General features: G+C 31.6%; 1 protein-coding gene across 1 annotated transcript; it reads left to right on the top strand.

Annotated features, from left to right (window-relative positions):
• Window positions 1-5459: 5459 nt before the first annotated feature.
• LOC101213190 (hypothetical protein) lies at window positions 5460-11574 on the top strand. Its single transcript, XM_004140874.3, has 8 exons — window positions 5460-5624; window positions 5717-6454; window positions 7608-7699; window positions 7800-7876; window positions 8534-8603; window positions 9095-9185; window positions 9288-9350; window positions 10555-11574. The coding sequence occupies exons 1-8, from the start codon at window positions 5592-5594 to the stop codon at window positions 11188-11190; spliced, it is 1800 nt and encodes a 599-aa protein (XP_004140922.1). The 5' UTR covers window positions 5460-5591; the 3' UTR covers window positions 11191-11574.
• Window positions 11575-12902: the final 1328 nt, after the last annotated feature.

Below are 12902 nucleotides of genomic sequence, written 5' to 3'. Positions count from 1 at the left end.
TGATCGAATGGAGGCGAGAGAGTTGGCCTTTCATTTTCATGTGACATTAAGTTAAGGCAATGAAGCAAATTGAAGACCCACAATTTCAGTGTAAAAAATCCAATAAAATGAAAAGGAAAGCCAAAAGCCAAAAGCCAAAATCCATGTTGTTTGACACATCATGAGGCAAAATTGCAAATTGAGTGGATGAGACAAAACAAAGAAAGAGCATTATGAGCAACAAAATATGGAAATTGGAAAATAACTTAAGCGTATGGGCTTTCATCACTTCTCTTTTTTCTTTCTTTTTCTCTCTCTCTCAAATTGAATGAAAACTATTCCACTTTTTTTTTTTTTAATTTTCTTTTTCCTCAAAATACTAATATTCTTTCAATTCCTAATTTAGTTCTTTTTCATTTCCTCCCTCTTTTTATTCATCTTCTTGTTCTCCTAATTTTGGTACTTTTTTCATTAAATTGCTAAATACGGGGTTTTATACCCTTTTTCCATTCTTAATCCTCTTGATTTCTATTGTGTTTTTAGAATTTCTTTTATGGGTATATGTGTTGGATTCTTTCTTATTATACTAATGAAAACTGGCAAGAAAAATTCCAATGTTCTTTTACATAATATCTTTATTTGAAGTTTTAATGCTTCTTTATATATTTCTAGAAAAGAATAATAGCGCAAACGCGTTGTTATTACGCGTAAGTTGGACTACTCTTGTTTTATGTGTGATTTTCTATATATATATTTTTTTATCTCTAATATATGTCCTTTTCTTCTCAAGCTTCCTTAAAAACAGCTTCTCTCCATACTTTTGAATTCATGAAAGAAGACAAACACATAATTTTCATTCGAATTTTTTGCACTTAATTTTTTACCTTTACTTTTTCCTCTTAATTCTATTACTATTGCGTAAGACTTACCTTCGAAAGAATTAATTTAAAAATGTAAAAAAGTTAAAACATAAGAACTACAAAGCTGTGTGTGAATATATTATTCAAGTTCTAGAATCGTTCGATGATGATATTTGAGAAACAAGTTGACGGAGATCATACTTAAATTGTTACAAATGGGGAAAGAAGAGGATGAAGGTTAAACAAAAATGAATGATAAAATGAACACAAAGCTATAAATGGAAGTGAGAGAGAGAAAGAAGGGTAAAAAAGATGATGAAAACCTAGGAAGGTGTCAATCTCAATCTCAATCTCAATCCCATCATTTATTTTGTCTTTGTTGAATGTTTTTGGGTTTGGATGAGACGTAATGTTTCTTCTCATAATTCAAATTGCAAGAAATATAATAAAATTAAAACAAAACAAAACACAAAGTAAAAAAATAAAACCCATATTTTGATTCATAGTTTTATTTGAGATGCAAGAAATTGGCTCTCATTGGATGCAACCAAACTCTCTTAGACGTCACCCCATATCTCTTTGTTTGGTTGCCTAACATTTGCCAAAAAAAAACAATAACATTTTCAAATGCTTACAAAATTGAAATTGAGCTAATTGCTAATTACATATATCATAATTTTGACACATTAAATCTAACCCAATTTAAATAGAAGTAGTACCACGTGAGAGTGCTATATCATTAGTGTGTTGATGACTTAAAATTTGAAGTCTATTATGATACTCGATTGAGGATATAGTTGTTTGATAAAAATATCTAGTAATAATTGAGGTCTATTGGTGATAGATGTAATTTTTTTTGTCACATTTACTATTGATGAAAATTTTTAAAAATGTCATTATTATAAAATACTCGTCCAATTGGAAGTTTGGAAAAGAGAAAAGATAAACAAATAAGTTGCATGTTGTCATTCGAGACGAGATGGCTAGGTGATTTGCTAAGATCTCCACGCACATGCCGCCATTCTAAGTGAAATGGCTGGGAGAGATGAGATGTAGTAATGATATTATCGTTGTCTCTTTAATACAAAATATTTATGACAAATTCATGTCATAAAAAGAGTCAAACGTTTTAATTTCGTTTTTATATTTAATTCTCAATGTTATCCTTCCTTAATTACGAATGTTTCCATAATTAAAATTTTCATTCAATTACCAACGTCTTTTTTAGTCTCCTCCACTATATAAACGCCTTTCCTTCTTCATTTTGAGACATGAGAAAAACAAGAAAAACCTCTTTTGATTTACTATCTTTCTATGAGCTTTTCGAGCAATACAAAAGTGTCTATTTGGGTGTTGGTATTTCAATCAGTCTATGTGCAATTCTGATTGAAGTACACGACTGTTTTATCCTAGGGACGACGAGGTTAGCCATACTAATATGTTTTCACAAATTAGCAGAGTCGCGAAACGTCTTAAAGAAAGCGAGATCCGCAACTCAAGCTGATCTCTTTATTAACTAGTTTCTATTTTGCAGTAGGCATTTGACCCAACGAAATGATTAGTATACGTGATAAGTTTCAGTGAGCTAATTCTTAGGCTTTTTGATCATTACAAAAAACGAGACATCAAGTGGTCAGACTAGACATTATGTGTAGACAATGTGAGATACTAATTCTACTAAAGCAAAATACAAGGCGAATTAGCATGCAGGATTTGTTTAGAGCATTCAGTCTAGCCGTTACTTATTCGCAACAAGTTATTCTTTCTAGGCTAATTATTCCAACATTTACAAACCATTATGGCAACCTGTTATAAAGTATTCTAACAAATTCATTGAACCCTTGTTGTTTACTTTTTAAAATTTGTCTCATTTTGGCACATTCTTTTATAAAAAAAATATATGCTAAAAAGAAACTTGATTCTTAATTATAATCAAAGTTAATGGAAATGAAAATGTAAACCACTCTCAATTTTACAAAATGTTTGATATTAATTTATGAAATGTTAATGTATATAGATATTTGTGAACAAATTATAAAAAAATGAGAAAAATATTTTAACTAATAAATCAATAATTTACTTTATAAACAAGTTAATATATTATTAATTATATTATATTTATGTTAGTGATATGTGAAATGTTTTTGAAAAACTGTATTAGATAATAAAAAAATTTAGAAAATATGACACTTTTTTTAAGTATTGCAAATTTACCGAATATGATTAATAATTGATAATAATCTTTTAAATTTGTAATTTAGAAAATGTAAGTGAATTATCATAAATATTTTTGCTATTTTTACAAACTCTACTATGTTTTTAGTGTGAGGAGGGAACTTGAGTATTATGGTTAGGACAACAAATCCTCGTTTGAATATTTGTCCATTTTGGATATATACCCTCATGACTTTGTTTTTGGTATCATCTCAAAATATGAACTTGATAGTTGTCCTTACTTATATAACCAAGATCATCCTCTTATCTAACCGATGTGGGACTTTGGTCGAATTCATATTTATGTGGTTGGAAAAGTTCAATCTATAAATAATCATTTTATTGTATGTTTGATAAGGAATGAGAGAGGTTTTTTGAAAATTTGTATTCAGTAAGGATCTTAGATTTGAGGATTAAAGTATTGATGTAGATATCGTTTTTAAATTTTCAAATTTATTATCATAGTAATGGAAGTTTTTTAGGTTGATTTTGAATTTAAAAGTAATTATTATCATTTTAAAGTTGTTTCAATGGTCCAAATGTCACTTAGGGGGCATTTGACACACATGTTCATAATCAAATGAATGTAAATTAAATGCATGTGGGCTTATCGGATGCTTGAGAATTACAAATAGACGTGTTTAGGTTGCATGATTTGAAAATTTGGATCTCTAATTGATATGTTTGGGGTGCTGAACTTTGAATTCATGAGTTTAACTAGTTTTTTTAATTATACATTCTAAGTTTTATCATGTATCAATTTTTTAATAATAGAGTTACATTTTGTCATTATGGTTATGGTTACATTTACAATTTCCACTATATATTACCAATATATTGATATTTGATTTATACTTGACATCACAATAGATAGGTCATCCATTTTTATCTAGAAAAATATAACAAAATAAAAACAATCTAAAAAAAAAGAAGGAAAATTAATTTTAAACAAATGAGAGAAAATATTTTTTTAAAAAAAAACTATCTAATTATTATATTTATTATTATTAAAAAATTCAAAAGAAAATAAAATAGAAGAATAGGAAAATGTATCTTAAAAATATTATTGTGACTAAGCCAAAGACGTATTTGGAATGACTAAAAAAGGTTTTTCAAAAATTCATTTTATTAAATTTTCAAGGTTGGCGTGGTAAGAACTTTGCAGATGGAGTGGTTGGAAAGGGCACCCAATGGTCGATCGACAATGGTCAATGGGGTGCTGTCTGGACTTGGCTGATTAATTTTCTTGAATGAATTAAGGAAAAAAAGAGGTAGTCCATGGGCTTGAATAGTGTTTGCTATGCAAACCTATAGAAAATAGTATAGGAAGCCTTGATGAAAACATTCGTCCATCAACGGTGAAGATGAACAATGGTTGCCAATGAGGTCACCACCCGTCATGATAGTCGATTACCAAGGGTCATGGCTATTGGTCATTAACCATCATGATAATCATTTGTTAATAAGCACTACAAGCAATCATTAACGATAACGATTGTTGTTGACGATCAAGATAATGTTCACTCGATGACAATGACGTCCAAAGTTGTAGGTCACCAACTATAAAGACAATCAATAATCGACGATCAAAACGATTGATGTTAAGACAGTCTGGAGTCGATGATCTGAAGTCGACAGTCAAGACAATAGGTCATCGTGACAGTTGATCGGTAACCAATGATTGATTGTGAAGTTGGCCAACCTTTGTTGTCAATGGTCATCTATGATCATTGATAATATGTTGAAGTGAATTTTTTTCTAAAACCTATGACATTCATTATATATATATATATATATATATATTATATATATATATATATTATATATATATATATATATTCCAAACCCATGGGTTTAGTTTCTTAATCCCATAATTCAAAGTGCTCAAACATGAATTTGACTTCAAATGTCAAACAAACACCCCTTTAGAATTTTTGTTTAAAGAGTTATAGTACACTTTGAAAGTCACTATTAGCCATTTTAAAGTTTTTTTAAGGGATGTTTGGTGTCACAAGCATTCTTGTCCAGGGCGTTGTTTGCCTATGACCGCATGCAATGAAGATGTATCGTTTGTGTTCGGCAGTACTAATCCATTTAACTATTTTAAATAACAATATTTTTTTGTGGCATGAAATTGGAGAAATTGAATGCCAAATAAGATCAGATACATTATGATGAACTTCAAGTTTTTTATTATTTATTTTAGATTTATCAAAATGAAATAAAATGTTTATAAAATAAATACATACAAATGTCTATTATTAACATAGTCTAATTAATAAATATTTTCTTGCTACGTTATTCACATTAATTTTCCTAAAAAATTTGGTTTTTTTTCTCCAAATAATAACATATCGAAATGTTGACCTCCTTCAACGATGGTTGACCAACGTGAATTGGAATTTGCGAGTTGCGATTGTCTTAAACCCTATAAACCTTTTCCCTCCCTCTCATGAACACACTCTCCTCTTCCCTAAACCAAATTTCTTCCACGCCAAAGATATTTGAAAACTTCTTTCAAATTTTCATGCTGTGAACATGATTCGTCCTCCTCGCCCTTCTTCACAACAGGTAATTTTCCTATGAATTTGATTTTTTTTTTTTTTTTTGCTTACTTTCTCTTCTCTACTCGCTTTAATCTCTTTATCTTTTCAAATCCACAGGTACCCAATTCATCGCTCGTGAATTCCGGCAATGGGTTTCAAAATCAGGCACCCTTCTGCAATCCAAACCCCCAATTCAACAATCTCCATGGAAACCCTGTTCCCACCATGCCACCTCCCATGTTTCAGCCGGGATTGATGATGAATTTGCAAAACCCTCTCATGGGGTTGCCTAATAATTCTCTTGGTGCTTCCCCTTTTGCTCCTGGCCATATGGGTTTTGCAAATTCTGCTGCTAATTTTCCAGCTCAGGGGCAGTTCAATTTGATGCCGAATGTGAATCAGATGAATATGAACTCTTGTTTGCCTCTAGCTCAGTTTTTTGGACAGAACATGCCGAATTTGGTTCAGCAATTGGGTCAGAATATGGGTTTAAATAATGGCCAGTTTTGTTTGCCGTTTCAAAACATGAATCAACATGTAATTCCTGGACAGATGATGAATATGCCTCAAGTCCCTTCTTATACTTCATATGGTGGTCCAAATCAACAAGCTGTTCCAATGCCTTTTCAGAATCCTGGCTTCTCTACGGCCCAGTCTTTTGGAGTCAATCAGGGAATGCAGCCTGTTAACCAGAATCCCCAAAACTTCATTCCACAAGCAATGGGCGGTGCTGGATCAAATCAATTTCCGGCTTCAGCTCAACCGCTACAAGGGAATTCGACCATGCCGATTAACTCCTCCACTCAACCACAACAAGCTAGGAACCTGCAGTCACCTGCTTTCGCTGGGACACAGGTTCTTGTTACATTTCAAACTGTACATTTGATAAACTTTTTTAGTTCATTATCTTATTCAATTGTGCCATACCTGGATTGTTAAGCATTTGATTGAATATGAAAATGTCTCAGTCAAAGGGAATGCGAAAGATAATAGAAGTGTAAGAGACAGTTTAGTCTTAATATTTGTATGAATTCCTGAGACATGACTGGAAAATGTCCACGTCTTTTCCTTTTGGGAAAGAGAGACAGAGATATTTGTGTGTAGTACGAATAGTGTTGAACGATTTGAGAAGGATTTTCGATGAGATGTTGCCATGTTTTGTTGATGAAATTTTTTAAAACGTCATTATTACAAAATAATCATCCAATTGTGAGTTTGAAAAGGAGAGAAGATAAGTAAATAGGTTGCATATTGCCATCCGAGATGAGATGGCTAAGCAATTAGGCTAGGTGATTTGCTAGAAGCTTCACGCATATACAGCCAGCCTAGGTGAGATGGCTATGCAAGATGAGATGTAATAATGATATTATCTATCTTTTTAAAGCAAAATCTTTAAGATGTTTCGCGTCATAAAAGAATCAAGCGTCATAAAAAGACAAAGATAATATCATTATTACATCTCATCTTGCGTAGCCATCTCGCCTAGGATGGTTGTATATGCGTGAAGATTCTAGCAAATCACCTAGTCTTCTCGCCTAAGATGGTAGCTTGCGTGTGGAGATTAACAAATCTAATTGCCCAGTTATCACGCCTCGGATTGCAGCATGCCAATTATTTACTTATCTTCTCTCATTTTCAAACTCACAATTGGATGAGTATTTTGTATTAATGACGTTTTCAAAAAATTTCATCAACATGTTTTTATGCTATTTTTTTCACTTTAAATTAAATTGTTTCTGTAACTTCACTTCCACTATAGTAAACTCGAATAAAGATCGTTGTCTGTTTACTCTTAGTGTGTGGTTAGTTTCTTTGTTAACTTTCAGTCTCTCGAAAAGTACTATTTAGTTTATAAATGTATCCGTTTATACTTTTGTAATTGGTTTTCCTTTACTCTATGATCAGTGTTCTATCAGTGGTCTAAAAATAGTTCATTTGTCAAAACACTAATTCCAAGGTCCAAACAACATTCTGAGATCAATTGACTGATCATTATTAATTATTACAGGGTAATTCTTCAATAAGTGATGGTGGAAATGGATCAAATTCAATTTCGAATAATTCAGCTCACAGAAATTTCATGAGGAACTCAAAAAAAGGGTATGCTATGCCAATTGTTCCCTTTTGCCCTCCTCTCGTGCTTTAACAACAAAAGAATTTAAATTGAGAGCCTGTTTCTCAACCAACTCATACAATGTAGATTTCAGAAGAATCAAACTCATCATTTGAAAAATGAGAAGAAAAAGTTCGGGTTTCCTGGAGGACAGAAAGAGAAAGGTTTGTGGTTTCATACATGCAGATTGTTGCAAATTTTAATTCTATACCCTCTCTCATGGATGGAGATAATCACTTTAGGATCAGCTTTATATAATTTCAAATCACTGTTGGATTTCTTGTTCTTTTAGTCTACCTTCAGGGTTCATGGCTTCATTTCACATATCAAATCTGATGAGGTCTGCATATTTAGCTAGAAAGGCAGTGGCTTTATGCCATGTATGTAGAATCTCTGTGCTCAATTGGTCCTTGAAATTTTCTGGTATATTGAGTTTGATAACTTTGATTTCTAATTATTCACTGCTCTTTTCTTATCAAAAAAAAAAATTATTCACTGCTCTTTAACAAGAGAATATAATTGACGATTGTTCATAAAAATTGAAATTACTGAGTTGTATTCTAAGTCAGGCTGCTCAAAATTGTAGTTTGATTAGGAACTATACTTGGGATCAATTATAGGTTCATAATTTATCCTAAATCTGGTGCCTCACCTTTTTTTTATTTTTAATTTCCCCCTCAAATATGGCCATAGCTTCACTTTTAAGTTCTACTTTAGTCAGAGAATTGATGATTATGGTGTAGTTTGTATTTCTGTCTTGTAATTTGCTATGCTTTGTTTCTTGTCACTCATGAAGCATGATTAATAGAGACTGTAAACAGGTTTTCACAACGAGAGGAGGAACAAATTTTGTGGCACTAACCCCACAGATCAAGTGAAAGAACAGAAGAGGTGATACTTTCTTGTTCTTCCATAATAAAACGTTAAGTCTTCTGACTTGTAATTGTTCTCGAGGCATATTATACTCATTGATGAAACACGTTTCATGTTATCTTAGGATATTTAATTTTATGTTGATCATTTTATGTAACTGTTTAATATATTTAGGTAGTCTTTATTATTATTATTATTTCATTTATTTATTTTTTATGATATTGTATTCTTTCCTTTTTTTTTCAATGAAAATATGGCTATTTATAAATTAAAAAAATGTTTAACCATTTTGTGTAGCTGTTAATATAAGAAGGTATTATCCTGTATTTAATTAGCTTCTGTTCGTTCTTCCATGATGGCTTCTAGTGGATTGTGGGGAAACTCAAACTGTTGACGAGTAATGAATTCTGTTCAAATTAGAATATTGCTTACTTTGACATTGGATTCTTGCTAAGTTAAACTGATATGTTGTAGCTTCCCATCTCATATTTAGTTTATATTTTCTCTAGATCTCTCTCTTTGGTCTATACGGATCAAGAAATCCGACAATGGCGCGAGGCAAGAAGGAAGAATTACCCGTCATCAACCAACATACAGAAGGTTTGATGTACTTCCCTATCCCAGTGCAATTTATGGCTATGTGTGCATTCGACCTTATGTTTAATCAAGTTACCGATATGCTGATAGTTTACTTTCCTCCAGAAACTCACTGGAAAGCAAACCAACTGCACATTGGTCGATAAGGAGGCTAAGCTTTTGCGACAAGTACGCATCTCACTTTCCCTTACTTCTTTTTCTCTTCTTTTGTTTCCTCTTTTAAAGCCCACAGAGATGTCACAATCTTTCCTCAAAGGTAAATATCCATTAAATGTTTCATTGTGGGCGTTGGTCTAAGACCGTTAAGTATTTATAATTTTTATTTTGGTTTCTTGGATTGAAGCCATTTTTTGGTAGTTAGGATCAGCTTATTTTATGTTGGAGCTTGTTTTTTGTATTCACTAGCGTTCTTTCATCCTTCTCGAAGAAAAAACAGTCTCCTGCAAAAAAGAAGAAAGGAAAAGAGGAAATAGAATTGTAGAAAAGTTTTATAATTTCAGAAAGATATGGTTGCAGACAATGTCCATGTGGGGTTACCACCACTATCATAAAATGTGAACATGATTCACACAGTGGCTATATATACTCGTGTAGTCTGACATGACATTCAGCCATATGAGACATTATGTAAAATAGTAGGTGCCTTATTGTGTCTATTCAATGTTAACAAGAAAGTAGGGAGGAAAGGGAAAGGACAAAATCATTACCAATTATTAGGACTGTGCTTAGTAATCATTTCGTTTTTTAATTTTTGAAAACTAAATCCACGGTCTCTTAGTTTTTTACAATAATTTGCGTGAGTTGAATTCTTAGCAAAATTTAAAAAATGAAAGGAAAAATAAGTTAAAACATTGGTAAAAAATAGATAACAAGACAAGAAATTTAGAGGTGAAATTAATATTTATAGACTTAATTTTCAAAAGATAAAAATAAAAACCAAATTGTTCCAAACTGGATTGAAGTTATAAAGGTTTTGCTTAAAGTTGTGCCAAATAATGAAGTGTTAATTTTGGTCATTTGTTAGACCACCAACCAGGGTTATGTATTGATTGGGTCAGGTGGTTAATATATGTACTTTTGTAATGCTTTTGGGACTTATGTTTTCGGATGTTAGTTGTTCTGTTGGTAGAGAGTCCCTCCCTCTCGAAAGGAGGCTGATTGTATTTTGTTGATTATCTAGTAAAGAACCAAACTCTCTGAGGAGAGCCTTTACATCATCCTGAATAAGAATTAATTCAAATTTTCTCCTGAAATGCGAATGGTATGTAAACAACACAAGTATAGAAGAACCTTTCTTGTAAAGGGAAGATTTGGCGAGGTGGCCTATGTGAGAATATTAGCTGCCAAGTAAGATGATAATTCTTTTTTGTAGGAACTCAAAGAGATTTTAGCGAAGCAGGCTGAATTAGGAGTGGAAGTTGCTGAAATACCACCAGAATATCTCTCCTATTCAGAGAAACATGACAATCGAAAACAACGTGGAGGTCGATCGACATTAGGAGAGGAAGCCGAAGAAGCCTCAATAGAAAAAGAAAATTCTCAAAACAGGTTAAACAAGAGGGGAAGATGCAAGAAAAAGAATCGCCCGAGAAAGAAGGGAAAATTTGAGAAGCATTTGTCAAACAAGCCGCCATTAAAGAAAAGAGAACCAACATTATTGCAGAAGCTCTTGAAAGCAGATGTGAGGAAAGACAAAAGCCAGTTGTTACAAGCTTTAAGATTCACGGTGATGAATTCTTTCTTCAAAGAATGGCCCAATAAACCCTTGAAGTTTCCTTCAGTCACGGTCAAAGAAAATGAAGGTGAGACCAATGTGGTTGATGAGACCTCTCTGTCTACTGGGAATTTCAATCTCCAAGAGACCAACAACAATTCATTGGTTGAAAATGATGGTAGTCATGACATCGACAGCGATAATGAAAATGACATCAAAGACAGCAACAAGGACGAGAAGCTTAAAGGAGATGGAATACAGGTACTTGAAGAGGAAGGAGAAATTATTGACTAAAGTCGAGCTTCTCTATGGCAACCTCCGGTTTCATCTGGATGAAGGTAAGTGGTGCTGTTTTTGTAGGTGGAGGTTCTCAAGATAGATAAATGCTGAGGAACATTCTGAAAAGAAGATGGAAAACAACTTTATGTACAAGTTTAAAGGTGTTTAGTTTTGTTATTGTTAGGTGAAAGAAGTATCTCAAAAGTGTAAAAAGATATATCCAAACTCATTATTATTATTCGTATTCCCTCTTTCTCCTTTTGATAGTTGAATCTAGTAGCTCTCCTCTTTTGGCCTTTGGATTTCCTTTTCATACCTGATTTTGTATGTTATCTACTTACCTCTGTTGTTCAGTTCTGATGATAATAATAATAATGAAGAACACATGTTTGTTATCTTCATGTTTAATCTTTGGTTTACCAACAAAGTTCCTAATAGAAACTTTCTAATTCCATGGCTGCTGATCCTCCCATCATTTTTTTGGATTTCTTCCAAGGTTGGCTTTACAAAATTAATTATTAGAATTCATTTTTGAAAGATATTCTAATTTTTTAATAGACATGTCAAAATCGGTATACGTTTTGTTCTTATTGTTAGTTACAAAGTTTAAAGTATAAAGTTGTTTGAAAACTTTTTAAACCTACTTTTAAAACTCCGAACTAAAATCATTTCATTTATTTTTTAAAAAAAACTTTAGTAAGATGTTCAAAACTCTAAATAAGATTTCATAATAATAAATAATTGATTGCATACCTTAAAGAAAAGGGACAACGATGATGGTGGTGTTTAACAAACGAGAGTTGAAGAAGACAATGGTGAAGAGGAAAAGGTTGAATGATCTTCGTGTCATTTAAAAATATGATATTAAATTAATAAAGTTGTCAAACTATATAACTTTGTTTAGTTAATAATATTCATTAAACTCAAGAATATATTTTTTTTTTGTTTGGGGTTTGTGGAAATAAGTAAAATTGAAAATCAATGTGAAAAAAAGCAAAAACGTTTTTGTTATGTTTTAGTCTTCACATAATGGGAAAAGGCAGACCCAATTAATTTCTTGACCCTTTTTCATTTTCAATTCATAAATACTAAATTCAAACAAAGAAAACAAATTAAAAAGGATAATAACAAATTTACCCTAAAAGTAAATCTTCGACTAATAATTATATCAATATAAGTTTTTTATTTTTATAAATTTACAATTAAATCTTTAGATTTGTTATTGAGATTTAATGTATGAAAACTCAAAAGTTTAATGGGGATTCAAATTCAAGTTGAACCGTTTATGAAAGTTTAGTGTTTTAAAATGAGACAATTATCAATTCAAGGTTTTGGTTGATTCAATCTTAAAGTTCAAGCGTATAAATTGATAATTTTTTCTCCTACAAAATGTATACATGTTGTTATGTTTCATTTTATATAAATCACTTCTTGCTATTTTATCAATCAAACCTCTAAACTTTTTCTAACTCTAAGAAATTCATTTGAATGTATCAACTATAGTCGCTCATTTGTTTAATTCAATATTTGAACAAGTTTATATATGTGTATATATAAGATGGAATCGGGTATGTTAAACACTTTGATTGTTTAAAAAAAAAAACACTTTGAAGCACATGTTATTTAAACTTTGGATGGAAATTAAACCACTTGGAAGGTTGGATTAGCAGCCATGGAAATGGATTAAGATTGAAATATAAAATATCATTGTTGACCCATGAAGTCTT

Source organism: Cucumis sativus, chromosome 6 (assembly GCF_000004075.3).
Source record: "Cucumis sativus cultivar 9930 chromosome 6, Cucumber_9930_V3, whole genome shotgun sequence".
NCBI classification, from domain to species: domain Eukaryota; kingdom Viridiplantae; phylum Streptophyta; class Magnoliopsida; order Cucurbitales; family Cucurbitaceae; genus Cucumis; species Cucumis sativus.
This window is presented reverse-complemented; position numbering and strand designations above follow the sequence as displayed.